Source organism: Equus asinus, chromosome 13 (genome assembly GCF_041296235.1).
Source record: "Equus asinus isolate D_3611 breed Donkey chromosome 13, EquAss-T2T_v2, whole genome shotgun sequence".
NCBI lineage: Eukaryota > Metazoa > Chordata > Mammalia > Perissodactyla > Equidae > Equus > Equus asinus.
Genome location: NC_091802.1, coordinates 39163298 through 39189977, shown reverse-complemented (window position 1 = coordinate 39189977; position 26680 = coordinate 39163298). Strand labels below are relative to the sequence as shown.

General features: G+C 55.5%; 2 protein-coding genes and 1 long non-coding RNA gene across 6 annotated transcripts; 2 read left to right on the top strand and 1 right to left on the bottom strand.

Annotated features, from left to right (window-relative positions):
* The first annotated feature begins 1536 nt into the window (after positions 1-1536).
* STAC2 (SH3 and cysteine rich domain 2) lies at positions 1537-14483 on the top strand. 2 transcript variants are annotated; one of them, XM_014833879.3, is made up of 11 exons: positions 1537-2080; positions 8341-8647; positions 9019-9116; positions 9293-9383; positions 10419-10531; positions 10620-10692; positions 10784-10845; positions 11322-11419; positions 11798-11849; positions 12212-12349; positions 12919-14483. In XM_014833879.3, the coding sequence occupies exons 1-11, from the start codon at positions 1991-1993 to the stop codon at positions 13021-13023; spliced, it is 1227 nt and encodes a 408-aa protein (XP_014689365.2). In that variant the 5' UTR covers positions 1537-1990; the 3' UTR covers positions 13024-14483. The 2 variants fall into 2 exon arrangements, with proteins under 2 accessions (XP_014689365.2, XP_044601414.2); XM_044745479.2 differs by lacking the exon at positions 1537-2080 and adding an exon at positions 2105-2335.
* Positions 14484-19608: 5125 nt separating this feature from the next.
* Positions 19609-24414, bottom strand: RPL19 (ribosomal protein L19). Of its 3 annotated transcripts, none has more exons than XM_014833695.3 (6): positions 24327-24414; positions 23287-23393; positions 21679-21801; positions 20918-21038; positions 20418-20528; positions 19609-19816 (listed from the first exon to the last, which is right to left on the bottom strand). In XM_014833695.3, the coding sequence occupies exons 1-6, from the start codon at positions 24329-24331 to the stop codon at positions 19693-19695; spliced, it is 591 nt and encodes a 196-aa protein (XP_014689181.1). In that variant the 5' UTR covers positions 24332-24414; the 3' UTR covers positions 19609-19692. The 3 variants fall into 3 exon arrangements, with proteins under 3 accessions (XP_014689181.1, XP_014689182.1, XP_070339243.1); XM_014833696.3 differs by having other exon boundaries at positions 24199-24338; XM_070483142.1 differs by having other exon boundaries at positions 24266-24332.
* A 235-nt stretch (positions 24415-24649) lies between these two features.
* Positions 24650-26529, top strand: LOC139040043 (uncharacterized). The gene is made up of 3 exons (XR_011493819.1): positions 24650-24781; positions 25310-25416; positions 26396-26529. It is a non-coding gene; the product is annotated as an uncharacterized lncRNA (long non-coding RNA).
* The last annotated feature ends 151 nt before the right edge of the window (positions 26530-26680 follow it).

Below are 26680 nucleotides of genomic sequence, written 5' to 3'. Positions count from 1 at the left end.
TTGGGGAGAAACAGGAGGACCTCCCCCCAGGAGGTCACCAAACACAGAAGTCCCCGATCAGTCCAGCTCAAGACAGGTGGAGGGCCAGATGACCCTACCTCAAGGTGCTCCAAGCATCCCTAAGACTGAGCTGCCCAGGGAGGGGACATTGGGCTGAGCAGGACTGGGCAAGAGGGAGGAGGGCAGCCCTCCGAGGGGATTGGAGGTAGTGAACGGGCCTTTGGAGAAAGTGGTTTGAGGGCTGAGGCTAGGTGCTATTGCAGCTCCTTTCAGGACAGCTGGCACTCAGAGCATCTGTGGCTGCAGTGGGTGGATCTGGAGGGGGAGGGGACCAAGCCCCCACAACCACAAACCCTCTCGTCTGCCCTTGTCCTACTTCTGCCACTGGCAAATAAATCTCTATTCCTGGACACAGTAACCTGAGCAGTGCTCCAACGGTGAGCTCGTCCTCTGGAGGACAGAGATCGCATGAATGGCTGTGTGCATGGGGTGGGGGGCAGAGGGAACACAGGGTTCAGTCCCTGTCTTCCAGGGCTGGCATAAAGTCAAGACCCTCTGGAGTGCCACCCCCCAACCTCATCACCCACAGCAGATGGAGGAAGAGGGAGACTTAGACTCAGAAGTCTCTCTGCCCACATCCAGGGAAGGATTCTCTCAACTCCCAACCTAGCTCCCTCTGGACAAGCCAGGAGATGAAGCTAGACCTTTTGGTCAGGACAAGAAGGGACAGGAGGTGAGGGAGGAGGACCTGGGGAAGTGGCAGGTAAGCAACATGCATTAGAAGAAGCAGACAGGCCAAGTGGACAGAGGACACCTTGGAGGGTAAGAACCCGCCTCCCGCCATCTCTCCCTACCGGCCCATCTACCTCCATTTGCGGTAGGATCTTTAGGAGGGAGGCGTGTCTTGGCGAGGTCTGGGGACCTTAGGTGTGAGGATTGAGGCTTCTTCTCTCCTGAAGTCCAGACACCAAGACTGGAAAGGTATAGGGTTGTCCCACTTTCCATCCACAAAGGAGGGCTTGTCAAGCCTGGCCTTTGACACATGGTAAGTCGTCCTTTCTCTGCTTGAGGAAACCCCTACCTCATACTCCAGGGGTGTGTATATTTGGAAAGAGCCTGTCCAGGGCGGAGAGACATCCAATTAACGGGGCGCAAGGGTCCCCATTCTTCTGCCACTGCACTTTCAGAAAGTCCTAATTTTGATTTCACTCTCAGCTGTCCTTCTGCAGATCCAACTTATTTCTATTCTCCCCAACCCCATTCAGACTCTACTATGATCTCCGGAGGCTTCCTTCAACCTCGTCACGCCCCCTCATTCGGGGGTTTTCAATGTAAAACTGGCCGCTTCCACTTCTTTACCCTTCAAGCCCCTCCCGGTCTTGTCGAGCCCCCCCCCCAGGCTCCGCCCAGCTCGCCCTCCTGGCCACCGCGGCAGCCAATAGCTGAGAACCTGATTTGCATAGCGGCGCGGGGGTGCCGCGGAGGGAAGGGGGAGGGAGCAGACGACCTCCTAAATCAAAGTTAGGAGGCGAGGACTGGGCGGAGGGGCCGCGGGTGCCGGGCTGGGGCCGGCGGGGCGGGGGGAGGGGCGGGGGGAGGGGGATGAGGGGCGGGCTCAGAGGACGGCGGAGCCGGCCGGACACGGACAGCTCCGTCTCTCCCTCCCTCGGCTCATCCCCGCGTCCCCACTTCCCTCCTCCCCTCGCTGGGAGCAGCATCCTCTGCAGACCCTCGGTCCTCACTCCTGGGCTTGTCCGGCTTCCGCGGCTCCGTGTAATTACCTTCCCTCACCGGCCAACCCGGGAACTTTCTCCGCCCGCGCCCGGGAGTAGGGGGTGGCCTTGCCTGGGTGGGTTTCAGCTAGGGTTCATTGAGGGACAGTCTCTGGAGAAGGGCTTCAGGGTCCCAGAGAGACGCCCGCCGCCCGCAACCTGCCCCCGGCGGGCCTGCCGTCGGGTCTCGGCACCCTCTCTTCCCCTCTCCCCGAACCATGACCGAAATGAGTGAGAAGGAGAACGAACCGGATGACGCGGCCACCCACACACCCCCGGGGACCGGCTCTGCCCTCCAAGAAACCAAGGTAATTCGGGAGTCACAAGGCCTGGACCTCTTGCCCGGGGCGCCCCCGGCCCAGGTGCCCTCCCGACGCGGTCGTCACTGTGGGCCCGGGTGCCCTGGGGTCAGGATGGCGGAGCCCCTGTGATCCTTAAGGCTCCGCGCGGCGACCCGCGGGGAGTGGCTTCGCGAGGAGGGGCCACAAGGAGCCCCCATCACACGAGCACGACACGCCCTTGCGCGCGTGATGAGCGGACGCGCTACCGTGACCCTCAGGGAGGTGGTAACTGGTCTTTGTTGGAGGGAATCGGCGCGGCGGAGGCGGAGGGAGTGTGTAGCTGTGTGTAGCGGGTTTGGGACGGTGTACGCGCCCGTGTGTGCGTGCGAGGCGCACCCCTCCCGTGTCTGCCAGGTCTCTGTCGTAGCTCCGTCTGTCCCTGTCTCTTTGCCTGTGTCTCTCTGAAAATGTCTCTACAACCTGTTTGTCTCTGTCTTGGTGTGTCCCTGAGTGCGTCTCTCCCGGATTCTCTTGGCGTCTCTCTGTGTTTATCGGAATCTCTCTGGATGGCTCTCTCGGACCCGCCGCAGTCCTGCATTTTCCTGCTCCTAACCGGGTTAGGCTTGGGGACGTGAGGCCGCGGCACAGGGGTGCGCAGCTCCGAGTCGCGCTGGGGGCTGCCGCAGCGCGGGCCATCGCGGGCGGGGACCCGGGGACTGCTGTTGCGGCTCCAAAGCAGAAAGACAGGCAGCCCCACCCCCCACCCCGGGATCGGGACAGGGGGTTGGGGGGGCGGCGGGTAGAAGCAAAACGAGAAGTCATCGTAATTAATGAATGTCATAATTAACCCTAATTATGTATGATTGTTACTCCTGCGGGAGTCACAATGAATAAATTATTCCCCAGCGAAGTCAGGCGGAGCCCAGACTCCTGGCGCTGGAGGGGGTGGGGGGAGAACGCCGCTCGCATTCAGCTCCCGCCCCCCACCTCTAATCTGGCAGCTCCCTCCCGAAGTTCTAGGTTTTCGCTACTGACCCGCAAGAAGTTCTGCGGGAGCAACCTGAGCCGGCTGGAGATGAGGAGAGAAGGGCCGTGTCAAGGGTGCTCCCTGCCCCCTCCCAGACTTCAGGCCTAGACCTTCTCCCCTCTCCCTTCCACCCTGGTATTTGCTCCTACTCTGCTCCTGTCCTCCGGACGAAGAGGGGACAGCAGAACCCAGAAATGGGTGGGGTTTTCTGCTCCTCCTGGTATCACTTTCTCATCTATAGCTCTTTTCAATGTCCATCTTCCTCCTCATTCTGTCTTGACCACCCCCCAGGATATGAGGTTAATTCAAGGTCAAGGTCATCAAGGATGTGACCAGGGGGAGATGAGTAGGGCCAGGGTGGGGTCTGGCGGAGGTACCCCACGGAGCTCCCCATCCCCAAACCAGAGGGACCCAGTAGGTCTCCACGTCCAAGTCTTCAGAGCCACACTTGGCCTTCTCCTGCCCCATCCAGAGAATGGAGACCCTGGGCTCTCAGACAACAGAGTTAACTCCCCCTCAGAGAGCCAAGTCTTCACTGGGAGCGGAGTGAGTTGTTGGGGTGGGAGGGTATTGCTTGGCATAGTTGTGACAGCTTCTTTCAAGCAGAGGGTCCCAGGAGCTGAGCCTCACTCTGAGTTCCAATGCCCCTGACCTTCTCAGGTGCTGTCTAGTCGCCCTGGACAGACATACACAATCTCCCTGCTTGCTTCCCAGAGGCTGGGGGGCCTCCCAGGCCCTGCCCTGCTCCTCACGCTGAGGCCTGGCCACTCCTTCCCCCACTTAAGAGCTCTCTGAAAGCAGGCAGGAGCACTGGGCAGTGCTGCCTCAGCAATCAGCAGGCTGCAAGCTCAGCTGTGTGACGAGGGGGAGGTCAGAGCCCGGCAGGTCTTGTATCTCCCTCCGCCCAGCCCGAGGACCCTCCAATGCCATCACCTCTGGGTCTGAGCCCTGGAGATCCAAGGAACAGGGGAGGAGGGGGAGTGCACACCTGACCTGGCACCTCTGTCCAGGCCCATTGGAGCCCTGCCCCTTTGCCCTCCTCCCTTACACCTCACCCTTATGAAGAACTCAGTAATAACAATACAGGCTGGCCTGCGCGTCTGGGAGGGTAGTCCTCAGGATGGCAGATGTGGGCAGAGAGAATTCAGGGCCTTTGCCAGCCTCCTTCCATCCCCCCACATCAACCTGTTCCAAAGAATCTTCTGTCTGCAGACTGTAGGGGTCGGGGAGAGGGAAGAGAGTGTGTTGGTTGCTGCCCACCCAGCTCAGTTTGGGGCAGGTACAACAGGGGGGGGGGCTACTGCCCATCAGGCAGTGAAGCCAACATTCCATTTATTCTTATTCTTCAGTGTTTGCAGGCCCCTAGGCATTTCTTGTCAGTCCAAGTCTAGCCTCCTGCCCACCTACGGTTAGGTCTCACCCTGCACTCAAGCTACTCAGTGACCCTCCTAGCGTTGGCATCACCCTCTTTGGGTACCCATCCCATCCTACTACATAGGGCCTGCCACCACCCCCTTTGGTGCCATCCATAGGTCCATAGGAATACCCCGCCATGCCAGCTCCGCCATCTGAGTCAGCTTGTGCCACGACTGCCAGCACCTGCTGCCTAGTGCCCTTTCTGAAGCTGGCAGGAAGTGAAGAGATGCTGTGGGGAATTGAGGAAAGAAGGGATTGTGCAGGGTTTGGAGAGATGGGGAGGAGCCAGGCAGGCCAGTCCCTGCCTCTGGGAAGGGATTCAGAAGAGTAGGAGTGGTGGTCCAGGCTCTAAGCCAGAGAAACTCCTGGTGCATTGGGAGGGAATAGGATCCAACTGGGCCAACTTGCCAAGTTACATGGCAACTTCTCCCCGTGCCAGGAAATGGGTCCTGGGACAGTGAGGGTGCCAAAAAGATAGCTGATGGGGAGATGGACAAAGGTCCTCTCTGGGAACTAGGAGTTTGGGAGTAGGAATACCTGGCCAGGCTGAGCCAAAATGAGGTTTGGGTGGCTAAGCCAGATGTCTCTGGAGTGGGCAGGCATCAAGCCACTTAGCAGAGGTGCCCCCATCCTGCCCTCCAGTCACAGCCCTTGACATCTGCCAGCCACCCTAGGTGGCATGTTGTTCCTTCCTGCTTCTCTGCTTTCCTGGGATCTGGGGCCCACAGCTGAGCCAGGAAGTTGGTGGGCAGAGTGGGGGCTGCCCTGGTGCTGGGGAACATTCTGTTCCAGAGGCCTCTGGTACCCTGCAGAGGTGGCTTTTGGCACTGAGGCCGAGGTGGGGGGACCAGGAAAGAGCACAGGCCGGAGATTATGGAGGCTTGAAATCTCCTTCTGAGGATTACTATGGAAATAATGGCCTTGGGAGGGGGGAACATGATTGATGTCTTCAAATATTTAAAGGACTGATGTGTAGAAGAGGGAGTAGCCCTTTCCGGAGCCAAGGGAGGAACAAGAGCCCATCGGCAGAAACCGCAGGGAGGCAGGCTTCAGCTCTATATAGGGAAGCACTTTCAGTGATTGCAGCTGCCCAAAGATGGAATGACTGTCCCAAGAGAGGGTGTGCTTCCTGTCACAAGAGGTGACCAATAGAGTGAGACAACCACTCAGGGGATGTGGCCAGGGCAGTGCAAGGTGAGAGGGTGGGCGGAGATAGCTCTAGGTGGCCAGTCTTTCAAGTCCCTTCTAAACCTAAATTTCCTGGTTGACCTGGTGGACAAGCCCATGGCACACTTGAGGGGCAGAAGCGAAGGCCAAGGCAGGACCCAGAGCAGCAGGATGCTTCTGGTCACTTGGGCTCAACAGCCAAAGCCACTGTTTCAAGTCCTGGCACTGCTACTTACCAGCTGAGGACTCATGATGAGTAAGCAGTTTAACCCATGAGCCTCAGTTCCTCATCCGACAAGTGAGGCAGTAATTGTCACCACCTCAGAGGGTAGTGCCAGGAGTAACGAGATGCTGCATAGAGTGCTAACTCAGTTCCAGTGCTCTGACAATGACAGCCCCTCATTATATCTATAAGTTTATGTTTTTGCTTTTTGGACCAGAACCTTGTATTGCTTAGAGAGCATCTAGTCTTGTCTCATTCCTCTTGGATGTGGGGAAACTGAGGCTCAGAGTGAGGAAGTGAAGTGACTTGCCTTTAGCAGCAGGCTTAGTTTTGCCCCTACCTCCAGTGCATCCTCTCAGAGAACTCGTGTGCTCTATGCGCGTGGCCCCTGGGCAGAATGGTGGGTGGTTCACTCCCCTCTCTGCGCCTATCAGAGCTCCCAGAGCCACATTCGGCCCACAGAACACATTTGCATTCTAATTAATTGTCCCTCTGGCATCTGGGACCTGGGGCCCTGTTTCTCATAGACACACAAAGGAGCCCACAGTGCTGTCCAGGAAGCTGGATTTGGAAGGAGCTGGGCAACTCAGCATGCCAGACACCCCAGGGCTCTGGCCTCTCAGCTGGCACACCGGGGCCTGCCTTGTGCCCAAACATTCCCCTCTCTGTTTCCCCCTCCGTCTTGCTGCCTGCTGGCCTCCCCAGGGCTGGAGGGGCCACTACTTCCATCCCCTTGGCACAGTTGCCAGGCTGGCAGCCATGGCACACAGGCTGCCCAGTGTGCCAGCTGGGGACCCTGGCCAACTCTCCCTGCCTGAAGCCAGGCCACTGGCTCCCTTTTTTTTATTACTGGTGGAAAGGAGTGGGCAGGGGTAGGGGAGCTCTCAACAGGAGGGGAGCAGGGCAAGGATCTGGGTAGAGAGGATTCCAGACCTCACTGTGGGCAGACTCAAGAAGGATGTGTTTGGGTGAGCAGTGGAAATGACTCCGGGATCACTGCAGAATCCACCCTGTGCTCCAGAACATGGGCTCCATTTAGGATTCCAGCCACTTGCTCATCATTTATTCAACAAACATTGACTGAGTGCCTGTTATGTGTGGAAGCCCTGTGTGGGGATTTGAAGCAACTGTCCCTGCCCTCAGGGGGCTCACAGACCCCGGGGGGCAGTAGGAAGAAAATGACAACATAAACTGATTGGAGCTATAATAGAAGTCGGTAGTGGGTACAGCCGGCCCCAGAGGAGGGAGTGGTTCCACTAAACGGAATTCCTGCAAAGACAGCTCCTGAAGGAGGAAGAGTCATTGGAAACCCTGAAGGATAAAGAGGGTATTAACCGGATAAGGCAGAGAAGAGGACAAACACGTCAAAAGCTCAGAGGCATAAAACACGATGAGTTCAAGTCCTCCTGTCTGGGCTGCAGGTGGAAGACATGAGTTGGAAGGGCAGGTTTGGCCAAGTTGCAGAGTCTCTTGACTGGGGCAGGGGCCGTGGCTGGATCCTGAGGAGCTATAAAGGTTTCAGCAGGATCAGGGATCACCACCATACAGGCAGCTGGATGGAGAGCAGGTGGGCATGCTTAAAGTGGAGGCGAAGGGCTGTGGCCCTGAACCAGACTGAGGGTGCTGGGCCTGAACAAGGGCAGGGCTGTGGAGGTGATTGTAGGCGAGGGGCTGTGGAGGTGATTGTAGGTGAGGGGCTGTGGAGGTGATTGTAGGCGAGGGGCTGGGGAGGTGATTGTAGGCGAGGGGCTGGGGAGGTGTTTTGGAGGGAGAATCAGCCCTGAGGATGAGGGTGCAGGATGACCACTCCCCACCCCCTAGGCTGTTCAAGAACACAGCTGGAAACTGGGGACCTGGTGTGTTTTGTTTGGCCCCCAGAGTATTATTTTTTTTAACTCGAGTAAATGGTACACCCATACAATGAAATCTGTATAGCCATAAAAAAGAATGATGAAACTCCTTATGTATTCGTATAGAACGATTACCAAGATTTACTGTTAAGTGAAAAATCAAGGCAGAGGAAAAATAGTATACTGCTATTTCTGCAAAGAAAAAAGGAAATAAAACCTCCTGATTTGTTTCTATCCAATTTCACATAAAAGTCTGGATTTCTTTTGAAAAATTGGAAAACCTGGCAACACTGGGCTGGCCATACAGAGTAGCCTCTATTGGCCAGAAAGGCCAGCAGCTGCTCCTTGGGTCTCTAGTTTGCCACAGGCCCCACCACTCCTATGTGCCTACTCAGCCAGAACTCCTTTACCCCTGGAGATTACCTGCCCGGCTCCTGCAGGCATCTGGGATTGTGACCCACCTGCTGCAACTTGGCAGCCTCTCTCTCCATACTTCATATCACCTCTGGCCCTCAGCCTTCAGGCTGCTGCTGACCAAGGAGATGTCCTGGAGGGAAGCCAGCCCCCTCACGGCTTCCACTCACAGGCCCTCTTCCTCTCTCAGCTCCAGTGGTTCAAGCGCTCATTTTCCCTCAAAACCATCCTCCGAAGTAAGAGTGTGGAGAACTTCCTCCTTCGCTCGGGCTCTGAGCTCAAGTGCCCCACCGAGGTGCTGCTGACGCCCCCAACCCCGCTGCCCCCTCCCTCCCCACCACCGGCCTCCACAGACAGGGGCCTGTCCACCCCAGCCCCCTCCCCCTGCCCAATCCCACGCCCCCTGGCACCACTCAAACCAGTGAGGCTGCACAGCTTCCAGGAACACGTCTTCAAGCGAGCCAGCCCCTGTGAGCTGTGCCACCAGCTCATTGTGGGTAGGTGCCTGAGACCCTGAGGTGGCAAGGGAAGGGGCCGAGGTGCATGCTGGGAGTGGGTCCAGGGAACTGCCTGACATTGGGGCCTGGCTACTCAGGGCTCCCAATCCCAACTGTGCCCCTCACCCTGGCTGGACAAATGAGCACCCTTGGCAGGGTGGATGCCCAGTGTTGCTGTGTTTACTAACAACACAGGCTTCAGTGCCAGTTCACATCCTGACTGTATGAGGGGTAGGCACAAGGCTCCAAGGCTGGCATGAGGATGCCCAACCCCCGCACTCTCCCCATACCCTACCCGCCTCCTTTGCTCCTTGCCCATGGGTGCATCCCCTCTTGAACAACCTCTCTTGCCGAACCCAAATTCTTCCCAGGAAACTCCAAGCAGGGCTTGCGATGTAAGACCTGCAAAGTCAGCGTCCACCTCTGGTGCTCCGAGGAGATCTCCCACCAGCAATGCCCAGGCAAGACGGTGAGTGGCGACCATGCGAAGACAGCTGGCTGAGTGCTCCCAGGACTGGCATGTGGGGGAATGAGTGCACCTCAAGGCTAGTTCTTCCTGTGGGGTGGTCCTTGGCCTTGGGCGAAGCCAAACTCTCGGTGAGTTGTGACCTCCCCGTGCCCTCTCTCTGCCCCCTCTTGCCACAGTCCTCCTCCTTCCGCCGCAACTTCAGCTCCCCACTCCTGGTGCATGAGCCGCCACCCACCTGTGTCACAAGCAGAGAGTCCCCACCCACGGGTGAGTGTCCCCCAGTTGGCCCTGATCCCAATGTGGTGCCATGAGAAACTCATGTATTCCTCAGATGGGCACCTGAGTCACGTGGCACTGCCAGTTCTTGACACTGCTACCACTTCCCTTCTCTGGATGCTCCTGTCCTGAATGTCGGGTTCATTCATTCATCTGTCAACACTTTATTGAGCACCTACTAAGTGCAGGCACTGTGCTAGACACAAGGACACAACACTAAAGAAGGTGGAGTTCACGGTCTAGGAAGGGAGCTATCCATCTAGAAATGGATGATCACACAAACATCACTTAGTCATCATTCGGACGAACGCCTGAAGAGAGACAGGCAGGAAATAAAGAGAGGATAAAGCAGGCACCGTCCTCATTTGCACAGACATGAAGGATGGGGAGTTAGTCCCCTGAGGATCTGGGGAAGGCTGGTGTGGGCAGAGGGTGGCATGAGGCAGGAAGGGGCACACAGTTAAAGAAAGGACGGCGTGGCTGGGGCTGAGGGAGTGAGAGCAAGAGGGTGCAACGTGATGATGGGTGCAGAGCGGGGCCCATTTTAGAATTGTTCTTTGGACTTTATTCTAAGGGCACTTTTTGTGTCCTTACAAGAGTATTCTGGCTCCTGTGTGGATTGGAGGGGCTGGAGCGGAAGCAGGGAGCCCAGTTGTGAGGCCGTGACGGTTGCTAAGAGAGTTTGGTAGCTTGGACCAAGCTGGTAGCAGTGGAGATGGAGAGAAGTGGGCAGATTCTGGAAATGTCTGGGCGGTAGGACTAGGTGATGGAATGAATCTGGGCAGTGAGGAGAGTGAAGGGTCAAGGCTGCTCCTGGTCTCTGCGTGGGCACCATGGGAGGACTTGGAGCTCTCACTGGGATGAGGAAGACCTGAGAAGGGCAGGTGAGGGGAGATGGGGAGTTCGGCCTAGAGCATGCTGAGCTGGGGAGCCGCGGTGGGGGGAGCCAGGACCAGAGATACGGGGCTTCAGGGCAGAGCAAGGCTGGCAGCTGGGTGCCTGGCCTTGAGGGTGGATCCTTGGCAGGGGCCAGCGGGAAGGTGGACCCTGTCTACGAGACCCTGCGCTATGGCACCTCCTTAGCACTGATGAACCGCTCCAGCTTCAGCAGCACCTCTGAGTCCCCCACGCGGAGCCTGGTACGGTGGGCACCAAAGGAGAGCCTTGGGGGCAGGGGTCTCAGGGTAAGGCTCCAGAGGCTGAGCCCTTCCCTCTCTCTGACCCCAGAGTGAGCGGGATGAGCTGAATGAGGATGGGGAAGGCAGCATCCGCAGCTCGGAGGAGGGCCCTGGTGACAGTGGTGAGTGGCTGGGGACCAAAGGGCAGGAATGGAGCACAATGTGAACTGCTCCCTGCTGTCTCACACCCTGGCCCCACCCTGGCATCCCCAGTATTCACAGCCCCAGCGGAGAGCGAAGGGTCAGGAGCAGAGGAGAAGAGCCCTGGACAACAGGTGAGATTATGCTGGCACTGAGCCCCCCCAGGCCAGGCAGGAAGGGGATGTCGCTTCTTCTTGTCGCTGGCCCATAGGTGGGTGAGAGCATGGTGAGTGGGGCCATCACTGCCCCATCATTTATCCTCAGTCTACACGGACAGGCAATGCCAGGGCGGGTAGGCACGGGGAGCAGGGGCTGTTACCCCTCCCACCACTGGCCTAACACCTATTGCACCCATTCCTGCTCCCCCAAGGGTGGGAAGCTCCAGGGTGCAGCAGGCAGAGGAGTATCCCCCTTCTCCATCCCTGGCCCGGTCCCCCCAGGGGTGTGTGAGTACAGCAAGTGGGAGAGTCTGACCTCTCCCTGTCATTGACCCAGGAGCACCGTGTCCCACCTCCTAGCCCCCCAAGGTAGGCAAGGTCAGGGCAAAAGGATAGTGGGTGGAGTGAGGAGGGGGTTACCCTCCCATCACTGACCCAGAGCTTTTCCACAGGTCCCCAAACCCCCCCTGCGAAAGGACGTGGGGCCCATGTATTCCTACGTCGCACTCTACAAGTTTCTGCCCCAGGAAAACAATGACCTGGCTCTACAGTAAGTCCTCTTTGCGGCCCAGCCCCACTGGGCAGCCGCCTGCTCCCACCTCAGGGGTCCGCAGTCCCAGAGCTTGCAACATGAGTGGAAGGGGGCCCTTCAGGAACCTCCTTGCATGCTTGAGGCTGCTCAGCCGAGAGAGGAGCCGGAGCTGCACAGAGCCCAAGAGTGATTGGTGCTGATGTCTCCTGCCACCTGCCCGGGCTCTGTCCTCCAGAGTGCCTGCCATACCTGTGGTCACACAGTGTCCTCTGAGGGCATCGAGAGGCCTTCCTCAGCTTGGGGGCCACGCAGGGGGTCTGGGGGCCCAGGATTGTTGGGACGCAGAGAGGGCAGGTCCCTTCTGGCCCATGTGTTACCCCAGCTCTCTCCTCCCAGGCCTGGAGACCGGATCGTGCTGGTGGATGACTCGAATGAGGACTGGTGGAAGGTGACTTGGCAGGGGGTGCAGAGGGCCCATGGCAGGCGCCTCAGCCAACCCCTCTCTCAATGGGCACTGCCCCACCTTCTCTCCAGGCCCCAAACATCTCCCCTTCTGTAGCCGCTGGCACTGGCCAAGCCTAGGACCAACCCTTGGGCCTTGCTCTCAGTTTGATCCTCCCTGCCTCAGCTTTGTCCCTCTGCCCACCTTGTACCCTTTCCAGACCAGAAGCCACCTGACTGCCGGGAGGCTTGAATGAAGAGAGCCCAGGGTCTGGAGGATGACGGCATGGGCTCCGAGTGGGCACTGGGTCTAGAGAAAGTGGTGCGGCCGGGGGTGGCGCTGGTGCTCATTGCCAACCTCGTCCCCAGGGCAAGATTGGTGACCGGGTTGGCTTCTTCCCAGCCAATTTTGTGCAGCGGGTGAGGCCAGGCGAGAACGTTTGGCGCTGCTGCCAACCATTCTCCGGGAACAAGGAACAGGGTTACATGAGCCTCAAGGAGAATCAGGTGAGTGCCTGGGCCCTGTGGTGGCTGGAGAGGTGGACGTGGGAGAGAGGCAGCATGGGCTCTGGCTGGGTGAGTGCCCTGGAGGAGGATACTCACAGCCTGGCAGCAGCAGGGAAGACAGGTTAGAGGCGGTGGGACGCAGGGTCCTCCTGTCCTTCCCTGCTGGGGAACTGGGGCTGCTGACCAACATAGGCAGGGGCAGCTTGGAGGAGGGGAGGAGCCCTAGATTAGGAGTCTAGAGGCTTGAGTTCGAATGCTGGCTCTGCCTCTGGCTTGTGTAAACTTCTCCCTCTGTTAGCTGCCCTGCGAAATGGGAGTGGGGCCAGGCATGACCAGCTGATCTCAAAGGTCAGCCCTAAAGCGCTATTCAGTATCTGCTGATGTCCTGGTCTTGCTGCTGCTCCCTGTACTCTCATGGGATCTGCTCCCATCACCCCAGCGGAGGGCTCCATCCACATCTGATGCTGGTCCCATCGTCCCCTGGGATGGCCCCCTGGGAACCATCAGCAGGACTCGGGCCAAGGGCTGCAGGCAGTGCCAGGCCTCAGCTCCATGTCTCTCCCGCTCAGATCTGTGTGGGCATGGGCAGGAGCAAGGATGCTGACGGCTTCATCCGCGTCAGCAGCGGCAAGAAGCGGGGCCTGGTGCCAGCCTATACCCTGACTGAGATCTGAGAGGAGCCAAGAGGACCCAGATGCCACCCCTGCCCATGCCCAGCCCTTGCATCTGGCCCTGGAGGGGGAGAAGGCCTCTGCCCACATTTTTCCTCCCTCCGCCTTTCTCCTAGGGGCCACTCACCGTGGCTTGGGAGCCTTTGGCACTGAGTGGGTGGGGTGCCCTGAGGGGGTTGCTCCTCTGGGACTTGGGGGGTGGAGAAGGAGGAGAAAGTGAGAGATGGGGGAAGTTCCAGATAGGTCCCCCCAGTGCCAGGCACCCCCTGTCCAGTTGCCATGCTGAGTCCAACCCTGGGGGCATTCCTGGGGAACGTACCTGCTGCTTCTTCCAGAGAGCATTCCTGTGCCCACACCACCTTTGCATGCCTGACACCGCCCCTCTGCTTGGGTCTATGTGTGTGTGGCCATGCGGCTGCCCCTTTGGAAGTGGGGCCTTGGGAAGGTCCTTCCTGGGTCCCTCAGCCCTCCACCCTGGGTTGGGAGGGTCCTGAGTCCACCTCTTGGTCTCACCACCTCTGTCACTCCATCAATTCTCAGGAAAGTTCTGTGGGAATCTCTCCCATTACTTGAAACCTGGGCGGACAGAGGAGGGAAGGGCTGAGGTCCGGGGAGGGTGTGGCAAATCAGACTGTGCCCTCAGGTAGAACAGTCACCCCAGAGCCGCCTCACCTTACCCTTGTCCACTGGAAAAGGACACCCAAGAGCGGCTTGAACACAAAAACCCATCTGAGAACAAAAACTGACCCATGCTTGGTTCAAAACGATCCCCATTTCACTGTTAGGACTCTAAAAGCCCCCAGCGGCAGGACCACCAGCCAGGGGAGCCTGTGCTTCTCAGTTCCCGTCCCAGGCCTCCCAGGCTCCCCCAGGAGCCCCACCCTCAGGACTGACCTCGCAGTGGTCCTTCCTCACCGCTTCTTCCAGGCTGTGCCCAGGACAGGGCTGTCGCCTTGGGGGTCCCTTTTCTGGCTGTATCTGCTCCCTTGTCCTGGACACAGAGCTGTAGGAGGAAGAGGGAGTGGAAGACAGACAAAGAAGGTGCAACATTCTGTTTGGCCACGAGGAAAGGAAGGGGCTAGACAACCTGGGGGTGGAGTGGGCACACATAAAGGGGATCCTTCCCTTGCAGGTTGCTTTTCTCTGGTGCCAACCTCCCTCTCCTCCCAAGCTCAGAGCCTCCTCCTCTTGTGCCCCTGATCCTGCCAGCCAGTGCCCGATCCTGGGCACAGTCACACCCTCCCAGGGAGTGGGAGGGACACATCCTCATTCCCACTGGCCCCTGCCCCACTGCTCCCCTGCAGAGGGGGGGCTCAAGCCACACTGCCCTGTTTGCTGCCATGAGGCCCCCCCAGCAATGTCCCAGGGGCGGGCCCAATGCCCACTGTACATGAGGCTGCATGATGGGTCTGCTGGGGCACTGCAGAGCCCCCAGACCCCTAAGTAAATGTTTCTTGTCCCAACCTGTCTGCTCTGTGTATCTGCTTGGGATAGAGGAAGGAAAAGGGCAAGGAGTGAGGAGGGGGCTGGAGATACTGAGAGGGGTCAAGCCTGAGGAGGAAGAATTTGTTGATCTCAGAGAGGAGGGGTGTGGGGCTGACACTGCAGGGGTCTCCAAGCCTCCTCACTCGCTTCCACCCAAGCAGCCTGAGATCGGTGGGATTTGGGAGGTGTTTGGGAGAAGGGGCTGGGGAGAACCAAACGGGAGAACGTCGTGGAAAGGACCTGAGGAAGTGGGGGTGGGAAGAGGTCTGGGAGACGCTGGAGGGAGAGAGGGAAGGGTTGCGGTCGCTTTCTGGTCGATGCGCCCCTGAGTCGCACAGGGGGCGGGCACCATCTCAGGATCACACACGTCCGGACTGTTCTCGCCCACCCTCCGAAACCAGCCCCGAAACCAGTTCCGGGCCTGGGGGCTCAATACCCGTCGGAGATCAGTCCCATCCCCCGCAGCCCCCTAAACCCGAGGCAAAAACGCTGGCAGCGGGGACAGTGGCGGACAGTGGGGCCCTGAGATGACTCAGTCACGCCCGTCATCGGGAGCCTGGCACAAAGGGGGCCGGGCGGCGGCGCCCCTCCCGCCGCGGTGCCCGCCGCCCACCTGCCGGCAGAGCAGCCTCTCTCCCGGCCGCCCGCCCCGCCGGCCTGGCCGCGTCACCGCCGCGGCAGGCACGTCCTAAGCTATTTATAGGCGGAGGGGAGCGCGGAGGGAGCCAGAGGCTGGCTGCGGGGGTGCCAGGGCACCGCCGGTGCTGCCAGAATGCAGAGGGGGTGAGGGCTGCTGCTCCTCATAGGCACCCATCCAGTTCCGGCTTCCAGCCTCCCACCCCAAAGCAAGGTAGGCCGGGTGGGACCAGCCCCTGAGCTTTCTTTGGGCCCCTTCACCCAGGGAAGGCGCTAGAGCTTGGAGGCGCTGGGCGGGCGGAGCAGGAGGAGGATGACTCCCCCTTCCTAAGACCCCTGATGGTGAGAGTGGAAAAAGGGGTCATAAACCCAGTCCCTAAGGCTTAAAGAGAGGGGAGCTTGCATAAATAGGCAGCTACTGTGCCGCAGGAACCATGCCAGGGATGTCTCAATGACCCAGTGAGGAAAGTGGTGGTACCCCCTTTCACAGATGAAGAAACTGAGGCAGAGATTTTAGGTGACTTAACTAGGGTCATACAGATTATCCAGGCCAACCTTTCCCCTTTTATACATGGGGAAACTGAGGGCCAGAGTGGACTAATAACTTGCACAAGGTCACCCAGTAAATTAGTGGTCCAGCCAGTCTCAGAAATCATGTCCCTTGGCTCCCAGTTTAGCTCTTTCCTCACCCCACCCTGGGTCCCTAGTGCCTTAAACCAACAAGATAGAAACACCCTGACATGCTGGGCCAGGGGCTCCAGGAATCAAGACCCCCATCCCATGGGAGACAGTGAGAGCCTTGCAGCCAAGCCTTCTGTACACCCCACTTGTGTCTGCCACCAGCTGGCCTGGACCTCTGCCTCCTCCCCAGCCCATTTGCCGCACTGCTGAGCACAGCAGCTTTTTCTGGTGGCTGAACCACTGACAGCATGCTCACAGCCTGGGGGCTGGGAACAGCTGGTGCCCCCACTATAGCCTCTGCCCTCCTCTGTGCCCACTCCGGGGGTGGCTGGGCCAGCAACACCACTGGCCTGGGGCAGAGGATGCCCAGGAACCTGCTGGTGGTGCCAACCCACATTTGGCTCAGTTGTCTGACCCACATCAGCCTGAGCTTAACCTGTCATGTACTGTGTGGGGATAAATTTTACATAGGCTTAAGGGACACGCAAAAAGAAGGGACGTTGGGGAGCCAGAGACAGGAGGCCTCAAAGGGCAGAGAGATGGATACCGGGGGGGTGGGGGGGGTGGGTGGGGGGGAGACAGACAGAGTGATCCCTCTGCGCAAGCCCACCCATCTTGCTAGTGCCACTCCCTTCGGCCCCTTCAGCCTTCTTCACCCTCCATCCTTAACCCCCTCCTCCCAGTGCTTGGGGCAGGCTGGGGGCATGTGGTGTACTTCCAGCCTCAGCCCTCCCTGTGCTGTGTGGGGAGCCAGCCAAGGTGGTCCCTCTCTTAGCCTCAGAGAGAGCACCAGGAAGGAGGCCAAGGACCCTGTAACCCCTCTCCAGCTCGTGGCCCTGCAGCAGCCGCTGAGCTCAGCTCCCTGGCTGCAGCCCACTCTGAGTCACACCCTCCCACGTACGGAGGAATCAAAGGCAGGCGCTAGCGTCCATGCAATGCTGAGATTCTAGGGAGTCAGGGGCCCCTCCCAGCCTCAGTTTCTTCCTCCAGAAAATGAAGAGTTGGACTTGCTCAGGGAGTCTTTACCTGGGGGCCATGAACTCCTTTAAAGGGCATGCAGAATTATATGATAGGACCAGGTGTATGCTCTCGAGAGAATGGACACATCTTTTAAGCAGAATTTCACAAGGCTTCAGGACCTGGAAGAGATCCAGCAGTTACTTTAGGGGACCTGCCTGCTAAGGGGACCTCCCAGGCACTCCTCTGGGAAGGAGTTAGAGGCCCATGATGGCAAGAGGTGACCTCCAGGCCTGGGGTGAGCTTAAGAAAGAAGTGACTAAACTCAAGGCTTTCTAAGAGAGAAGCTCCTATAACCTGGTACCCTTTCCCTCCCCACCCCCAATAAGCAACAGAAAGTCAGGTGGTTGCCCATACCTGCAGCGACCTGTGGGAGAACAGCACCATCTCCTGGTTCAGGCTGGGAACTGGTTTCTGTGCTGCAGGCTCAGGACCCTGATGAGGGTCCTGTGCTCGGGTTACCTTATTCTCCTTCCTGTCGTCCCTCTACTGCCTAGAGGGGGTGGAGGTGAGTGGCCTTCAATGCCCTTGCTCCTCTGGTCCAGGTCTGGGAAAGAGGTGTCCCCCGCTCCAAGCTGGGAGCTTGGCCGAGGCCCTTCCCCTTCTAGGCCACAGCACCCCCACTTGTGATGGCAAAGGACTGGAGCAGGAGCTAAAGGAGAAAGTGCACACAGGCTGCTGCAGTGGCAGCAGGGACCCCCGGTCAGTGTCCTCTCACCCCAGGCTCTGGTGCACCTGGGTGCTGGTGGAAGTCATCTGGGCATTTCTCATTGAGTCCGGGGTTCCATGCCTTGGGCTACGCCCCTCTCGCACCCTGTCTAGAACTGAACGAGAACACTAGAGGCATAGCTGGAGAGGGGTCTGCTACCCCCAAGACCACTTTAACCCTGCCTTTCCCAGGCAGGTGTGCAAGGGAACAGCTACCCGGTACATCCCTTGAAGGGTTGGCCTTCGCACCCCAAAACGAAGTTCAGCAGAGGGATGAAGGGCAGGGAGGTAACCAGGATGGGCATGCCAGTCCTAGCTGAGCCCAGTACTAAAGGTGGTAGCCCCAACCCAGACCTCTCAGCGGAGTCAACACTCTTGTTTTCTTTTTTTTGAGGAAGATTAGCCCTGAGCTAACACCCACTGCCAATCCTCCTCTTTTTGCTGAGGAAGACTGGCCCTGAGCTAACATCTGTGCCCATCTTCCTCTACTTTCTATGTGGGACGCCTACCACAGCATGGCTTGACAACAGATGCCATGTCCACACCCAGGATCCGAACCGGTGAACCCTGGGTCGCCAAAGCAGAACGTGTGCATTTAACTGCTGCGCCACTGGGCCAGCCCCAACACTTGTGTATTTAACTGGCTGACAACCCCTTCCACCTGGATATCTGTCCCTCAGACCACCACCCACTCAATATATCCAAAACTCAACCCTTCGAGGTTCCTTCTCCTGATCACCAAAGGTATCTCCTGCCCAGTCCTCCCAAGCTCAAGGCCTTGGGACCAAGCCAGGCTTCTTCCTCAGCCCCCACAATCAATGTCTACAAAGTCTCATTTTACTTCTAAACGTCTTGAATCCATTTTCCCCACCCATGACACTGAGCATTAGTTTGGGTTGTCTGACTCCAACCCATCACTTCATGTCTGCAAAATGGAGAAAATAACCACCCTGCTTTACGTTATAAAGATTGCAGTCAATATAAGGCAATGCAAAGTGCCCAACAGTACTTGGCTCACCGAGCAACTACTTCATCGAAAAACTTATTGGCAGTTATGACTACCAGTTAAGTGGCAAAATAGCACCTACTTCCTATTTGTAAGAGGGGTATGAATTCATTAACCAACTCACAATGGCTTAAGACAACGTTTTCTATGTTATGTGCCTTTATTCCAATTTCTGCTAAGCCTTTTCCTTTGGGCCCTATGTGATGGGTATAAACCAAACCTGATAGGACAGAAAAAAAAGTTTACAAGTTGGGCTGCTCAAAACAGCTTCAGTTACACTACAGTAAGTAAGGCTGTTTAAAGGCAGCTCAGTAATCAGCAGTTGGAATACAGTGTCATAGCTTCCAGACTGGTGGTAGTTGAAACCACCATTGTCCTGGAGTTCTAGAGCAGTCTATTTCAACCTTGGACTTGAGTGCACAGTTGAGAAGTGTAAGCATACTATTGTTGCTTTTTTTTTTTTTTGAGGAAGATTAGTCCTGAGCTAACATCTGCTGCCAATCCTCCTCTTTTTGCTGAGAAGACTGGCCCTGAGCTAACATCCGTGCCCATCTTCCTCCATTTTATATGTGGGACACCTACCACAGCATGGCTTGCCAAGTGGTGCCATGTCTGCACCTGGGATCCGAAGTGGCGAATCCCAGGCCACCGAGAAGCAGAACATAGCAACTTAACCGCTGCACCACTGGGCGGGCCCCATCTCTGTTGCTTTTTAAACAATGTGACAACTGTGTCACAACTATTGGTTCCCAAGCAACACTTGAGACCGCCTCCGAGGTGCCACCCCTGTTCTGCTGAAAAGGGCAGTTTTGAAGCACAGTATTTCGGAGGCTTGGGTAGAAGCCATTCCTAGGCCCCGCACCCCACTCAAACAAGGTAAAAACATCTCTCCCATGGATAGAGGGGGCATGTGCCTCCCTAGAGGCCAGGGGCCAAGAAGGAAATCAAACAGGCAGCCTAGACAGGGCCTGCATCCCATTCGTCAGTGTGTGGCCAGTTCTGACCCTCTAAACAGTGAAGACGCAGCAAGCAGTCAGAAGCTGTGGAAGCAGAGGTAGGCAGACACAGGCTTGTTTTATTGAATGGTTGATCTACCGAACTGTTGAGGCCACTATGTGCAGACAAGAAAGGGGGAGGCTTTATTTCTTGGTCTCTTCCTCCTTGGAGAGAGTCTTGATGATTTCCTCTTTCTTGGCCTGGAGCCGCTCTTCACGGCGCTTGCGTGCTTCCTTGGTCTTAGACCTGCGGGCCTCAGCCTGGTCCCTGGGTAATGGAAGAGAAAAGATGAGCTGCTGGGCAGAGAGAAGCACATGCCCAGACTTCTCCCTTGAGCCTAGACAGCTGGTGGAATACGAGTTGCTGAGGCCACCAAGAGCTTCAGCTTCAACTAACCCAATTTCTATCCCAACAATGATGGGAGGTGGTGTGTGGGTGTGTACAGGACAGAGGAGCATATACCTGTAACACAACAGCTGAATTCTGGACAGACCGCAGGCAAGTCAAGATTAGGCATCGACACTTTTTTTTTTGAGGAAGATTACCCCTGAGCTAACATCTACTACCATCCTCCTTTTTTTTTTTTTTTTCTGCTGAGGAAGACTGGCCCTGAGCTAACATCCATGCCCATCTTCCTCTACTTTATATGTGGGACGCTTGCCACAGCATGGCTTGACTAGCGGTGCATAGGTCCCCACCCGGGATCGAACCAGTAAACCCTGGGCCACCAAAGCGAAACATGTGAACTTAACGGCTGCACCATGAGGCTGGCCCATCAGCACATTTTAAATGTCTCAGAAGATCCCTTATAATGAAGGTCAAAGAATCTGCCCCCATGACACAGAGGCCAATTCCTGAAAAAACTTACGCCAGAAGCTTCTTGCGAGCCTTGTCTGCCTTCAGCTTGTGGATGTGTTCCATGAGAATCCGCTTGTTTTTGAACACATTACCCTTCACTTTCAGGTACAGGCTGTGATACCTGAAGGGTACAAGCAGAGGCTCTGGTCAGCAATGGATCAGAGTTTGGCTCTGTGGTCTGCCCCTCCATACAAGGTCCCTAAGTACGCAGGGCTCCTTTCCTCTCTTCTGCTGCAGGGACTACTTCCCCTAAACCAAGACTGTGCAGTTTCTGGACAGAAGAGCTCGACCAGCAGACAAATTCAATTCTTGGGCTATCCTGATGGTTTATGGGGGGAAAAAAGAAAAATAGGACAGAACGGAAGAACTTTCTTAGAAAGGCCTAAGATACAGGACTCCGTCCCCAAGGTCAATGAGACAGAGCTTAAATCTGTGCAAAGATCAAGACATCAAAGCAACAAATGGATGGGTGGGTGAGTGGGGTCCCACCCAAGAGGAAGCTGTGCTTACATGTGGCGGTCAATCTTCTTAGATTCACGGTATCTTCTAAGCAGCCGGCGCAGGATTCTCATCCTCCTCATCCAGGTTACCTTCTCTGGCATTCGAGCATTGGCAGTACCCTTTCGCTTACCTGCAGGGAAGATGAGTTAGGCCCACAATGTGCATCTGGGGCTCAAGTCAGTTACTAGAGCCAGCTAATGGTCACAATGATAGCTGGCAATTTCTGAAACACTTTATAAGTCACCGGGTCATGTGCCTAGTGCTTCATCTTATTTTAAGTAGCATTATTTCCATTTTACAGATGATGATCCCAAGTATTTAACTTCTTTCCTTTACTCAATTTTTAAGGAAGCACAAACAAGGCAATTATCCCCCATTCACTCCATGCAGAAGGCGGACTTGACACGGTATGCACCAAGGCAGTATGCGAAGCTGGAAAGGGCTTTAAAGGTGGTGTGACCTTCATCTCCCTAAATCATCCTGACCCTCGACAGTGGTTTCAGGATTTACTGGACAATGGATTTAAGCACCCTGCAGAATCCTTGGCATAGTGCAGATGCTCAACAAATGTGACCTCTTTCTACTAATACCTTCAACTCCAACACTACTGTCAACTTTCTGATTCATACAGAAGAAAAGCACACATGCAGAGTAAGAAAAGGGCTCAAGATGAGATAGAATGGGAAGAAAAAGATCCTGGATATATCTCAGTCCAGACTTAAACATTTATTATTTCTTAAGTCTTAGAGAAAGGGGAAGAACACACTTACCGATGCCCATATGCCTGCCCTTCCGGCGGGCCAAGGTGTTTTTCCGGCATCGAGCCCGGGAATGGACAGTCACAGGCTTCCGGATGATCAGGCCATCTTTGATCAGCTTCCGGATCTGCTGACCTGGGAAAACAGAACAGACCTGGTCAGTCAGCTGGGGCCTAGCCCCAAGAACACCAGCCCCAGAGTCCAAACAGGACAGGACAGAGACAGTGCTCACATCCCTAGCCGAGTGGTCTCAAAAACGGTGGTTTGGCTTGGGGCTGGCCCTGTGGCCAAGTTCCCACACTCTGCTTTGGTGGCCCAGGGTTTCACCAGTTTGAATCCTGGGCGCGGACATGGCACCACTCCTCAAGCCATGCTGAGGTGGCATCCCACATGCCACAACCGGAAGGACCCACAACTGAAAAATATACAACTGTGTACCAGGGGGCTTTGGGGAGAAAAAAGAAAGATAAAATCTTAAAAAACAAAACAAAACAAAACGGTAGCTATACTGGAACTTCTAAACATTTCTGCCCTGGTAGATGTTTTATAGCATACTAAAAATACATATATTTGGGAATGCGTGATCAAGATAGTGTACAGACACAGCCTAGTCCTTCAGATCCTATCTTTCTCACCGATTAGCTACTAGTCTAAAACAAGGTTAGGAGCTCTGAGCACAAACAATACCACAAATCCAAGCAGGTTGAGAAATTCTGTGATACTGACAAAGATTCTCTGCTTGACCAAACTTTCATCAATCTCCTGAACCTTCTCCTAGGCCCATCTGTGCATTTCCTTGTAAATTCTAGTTTTAGTAAGAAGCTGCTTAAGTCAGTTTAAGCAGAAACCCCTACCCTTGATGTCAGATCAGGTTCATCATCAACCGCCATTCCCCTGGTCAGGTATGATCACCCTGGCCTGTCTTCGCCAAGAACCCTGTTAGGTCAGTTTAGCCAGAATCTCTCTTACCTCTAATGTTTCCTCTTACTAATTTTCCATCCACTGACCCCCACACCATGCTCCTTGGCTATAAATTCCTACTTGCCCATGCTATATTAAGATTTGAGCCCCATCTCTCCCCCACATTGCAGTGGTCCCTATGTCTTTCATAATGGTCCTGAATAAATCATGCCTTACCATCTTTAACAAATGTCATTGAATACTCTTTTACTGTAACCACGTTACATGGAATTAATGTGGGTATGTTGATGCTATCTGCAGGATGACAACTGTTTAACTGCCTTGAATTATTCTATGCCAATAGGCCTCTACTAAAATCTGAGGCCTCAGGTCTTTCAAACTCACCACTTCCTTTCCTTAGCCATCTCTACACCCCAGTCCCTGCACCTCTTCCTTCACATAGCTATACAACAGAATAGCTACTCTAGTAATCATCATTAAAACATCAGGTGGTTCCTTTAACTTCTATCCTGTCATTCTGGCAAATGACAGGAGGAGAACATCTGGCATCCTTGCACTCCTGGGACTCCTCCATTTTACAAGACCCCCAGACTATGAGCTTTCCTAGGTTTGTTAAGAGTCAATACAATTGTGTCACCTTTCATCTCATGGAGGAGGAAGGGGTAGGGCAAAGAAGGGACATAGACCCCAGGAACTCACGGGAGTTGGCATTGGCGATTTCATTGGTCTCATTGGGGTCCAGCCAGACCTTCTTTTTGCCACAGCGGAGGACACTGGAGGCAAGTCTCTTCTGAAGCCTGAGCATACTGTAACAAAGAGAAAACACCATCAGGCCCTGAAAGCCATTCCTGGGTGAGAATGAGCATCCCCAGCAAGAGCTGCCCACCAAAGTCTTCTGTGGTTACCAAACATGACATATGGGAAAGTGGATGTGTACGTGCACTTAGTATTAAGGGTGAATACATCTCCCCCAAGACTTTTGCCACCAACGCCACATCTTCAGAATAAGAATCTTTCCTATATGACGATCTTTCTTAAAGCTTAGGGCTGTGCGTTCCTGTAGGGGGCAACTGGCCACCCTGGGATGAAGACAAAGGCCAAGATGTGCCTCAGTTTTCTCTTCTGGAAAATGAGGTTGACAGATACAATTGGGATGAAGTGGGGGCTTATGCCCTTTTCTGGTATCCTGCTCTAAAAACAAATGTTTAAAGCGAAGAATCCGAGGCCAGAGTGGACCCAATTTGCTAGTCTAGTCTAGTCCTTTGCTACCCAGGCTCCTTTTCCTCGTCTTATCACAGTAATAAACTACGTTCAGCTAGCCTTCATCTTCTCATGAGCGGTCTCTGGGGTGGAAGGCGTCAAAGTGCTAGGGGTCGCCCAAGTCTCGGCAATCGGAGGCCTGTCCTACGTCATATGGAAGCAAAGACAGGTTCGGATCCAGGTGCGCCCAGCCAGTAAGGAGGCCACTGCCTAGTCCCCGCCGCTGCCTTTCCTCTGCCCGCGTGGATCGCCTCCGACCCGCGCGGGGCCCGCCTTCCCCAGGCCCCGCGTTCCCGGGACGCTCCCCACCCCCACCCTCTAGAGGCCGGGGCCTGGTGTGCTCCGGCCTACCCCACACTCCGGGGTCGGCCGCGTCAGGGCCCCTCCAGCTCATCTCTCCCACCCAGGGCCGCGGTACCGAGCCCGGCTGTCCCCCGGCAGGCCGGATCAAACAAGACAGGAGACCGACATGCCCTCACCTCATGGCTGCGGCCGCAGCAGCAAAAGGAAAGAACTCCGTCTGGCCGGGCTCCTCCCATTATCTGTGAGGGGGAGAGCCCATCCCCCACTCCGCTTTCGCCTGTATTCTCCTCGGGTTCTTTCATCTCCTACCACCCCAACTTACTTAAACCTCTGTAAAGACGCGGAATAATAGAAGCCTAATATAGAGAGTCGGTTTTAAACTTAAAAACATAGAAAATATACCCCTTCGGTAAGGCAAAGTGGTATAGTCCGACTTCCTACTAGGCACGCGCAGTAAGGGTACCTGGTCACGTGGGCAGTGGCAGCCGGAAGTCAGGGTGGATTGCGCAGGCGGGATAGGGGGTTTTGCTAGAGTGGCCTAGTCCTAGCAGGCGTCCTGCGTCTTCCAGACTAATGCTTTATTAGCGGGAAAAAAAATTATGAATGAAGCGAGAGAGAACAATGAGCGCAGGTATCAGGAAAAAGCAACCTGTAATTCACTCTCCCGGTAGAGTGGGAGCCTCTGGCGTGCAGAACAGATCGCTAGATATGTTTTTTTGCTTCACTACGGTGCTTAATCTGTTAGCGCCTCAGTTTTCTCCTCTGTAAAGTGTACCTAATCCTAATATTTCCGTCATTCATTTGTGAAAATCACGTGAGTTAACGTTTGCAAATTGCAAAGGAAGGCATCAGGACAACAAGCTCATTGATGGTGGGAACCAGTCTTTTGTTTGGTTTTCATGGAGCTGTGCACATTGTAGGCACTTGAGAAATGGTGCACAGTCTGAGTGAATGAACAGTTGTGAGTTAAAAGAATAAATTTTAAAAATAAAATATAAATACATTTGAATGATGGGACCACCCATAATTCTTTCCTCTTTTTCTGAAGCACCCAATGCAAAAACCCAAGGAGAATATTCTGGGGTCTAAGAAACCTAGATCTGAGTTCTGGCTCCACCTCCTTGCTTGGCTCAAGCAGATCACCCCATCTCTATCACAGGAAGTTTTCTGGCTGCCAATTAAAGCTGAGAAGGTCAAAAGAGACGGAGGGAAGCAAAATTCATGCCACTTCTTCACAACACAATCAGTGTCATCCTCATTTTACAGGTGAGTGAGGTAGCAGAATTTGAAAATCCAGTTCTGACTGCAAAACCCATGCCTTGTCTGTCATGCCAGGGTCTCTCGTGTCCAGGGAGCAAATGGGAACCTTGCTAGGGTTGGATCTGTTCATGGAACAATGCTAATGTGCTTCATCCTCACTCTCCCTCAAAGTAATGTGATCAGAGAAACGACTTAGGCTGCCCATCCACTTGTTGCAGAACCCAGAGCGAGGAGGAGGCGTCAGTGTATTCCACAGTCTCTCCTCCAGCAGAACACAGCAGGCTGGCCTTATTTTAGGGTCACTGAACCCGGGAACTTCTCCGTTCTGCTTCTCATCTCTGTGAAGCACGGGAAGGGGCACCTGTGGCGGTAAGAGGTCCTCCTGTCTTGACTGACTCCTGTACAGCACCTTACAGTATCTCCAAACACCCCAGCAGTCCATCATTTAATTTCATTCTCCCTCATCCTCCTAATAATCCCAGGTGACAAAGACAGCACAGTACCGGCAACCCCATGTTGCAGGAGAGGTGTGGTGATTTGTCCAGGGCCACGTGACCAGACAGACCCTTTACCAAATTGGCACCAGAGTCTCTTGCCAGAATCCCCTGTTCCTTTTCTCTCCACAGATCATGGTGTGTGGGGTCCAGGCCTTGGATATTTGTCCCCAAATCAAGGATGAAGGGGTAGCAATTCTAGGGCAAGAGCGTTAGACCTGATTTTAGCCAGTCTCTCCTCAGCTCCACATTTCTTCCTCCTCTTTCCTCTCTCTTCCGAGAACAGGGACCTCACCCAGCCCCACTCCTGGCCTTTTGGGAGGGCCTGAGAGATACTAGCGACTAGGGCAGAAGAACTCCTGGGTTCCTGGGATTTCTTGTTCCTGTCTCTGTTGGGACTCCCTTTGGACAGCCTCCCCACCCCAGCCTCAGCCTCCGGCCGGCCTGCACTACCATGTTGTAGGTGGAAGGGCCTTTCTGTTTGGTTCTAGGCGGCCCGGGCGCACACTGGGGAGAAAAGAGTTAAAGCCAGGTCCCAGGATAACCGGGAGCGGAAAGTTCCGGTGGCCCAAGCTGGAGTGGAATGGGGAGACCGCTAGGAAGAGCGGTTTGGGACGGAAGGGGGCGTAGGTGCCAGCCATGCTAATCCGCGCTTCACCCCCATCAGGGCTCGGCATCCACTGGTAAGCCGCACCCTCCGCCCCCAGCCCCAAGGCCGGTTTCTCCTCTCCCCTCAGAGCGGGCCGCCCTCACCCCGGGCCAGACCGAGGCCAGCG

Coding starts and splice junctions, on each gene's coding strand:
- STAC2 (XM_014833879.3), top strand. CDS start 1,991: ATGACCGAAATGAGTGAGAAGGAGAACGAACCGGATGACGCGGCCACC. Junction 11,420..11,797: donor AACAATGACCTGGCTCTACA/GTAAGTCCTCTT, acceptor CTCTCCTCCCAG/GCCTGGAGACCGGATCGTGC. Junction 12,350..12,918: donor TGAGCCTCAAGGAGAATCAG/GTGAGTGCCTGG, acceptor TCTCCCGCTCAG/ATCTGTGTGGGCATGGGCAG.
- RPL19 (XM_014833695.3), bottom strand. Junction 21,802..23,286: donor AATCGCCAATGCCAACTCCC/GTGAGTTCCTGG, acceptor CTGTTTTCCCAG/GTCAGCAGATCCGGAAGCTG. Junction 20,529..20,917: donor AAGAAGATTGACCGCCACAT/GTAAGCACAGCT, acceptor TGTACCCTTCAG/GTATCACAGCCTGTACCTGA.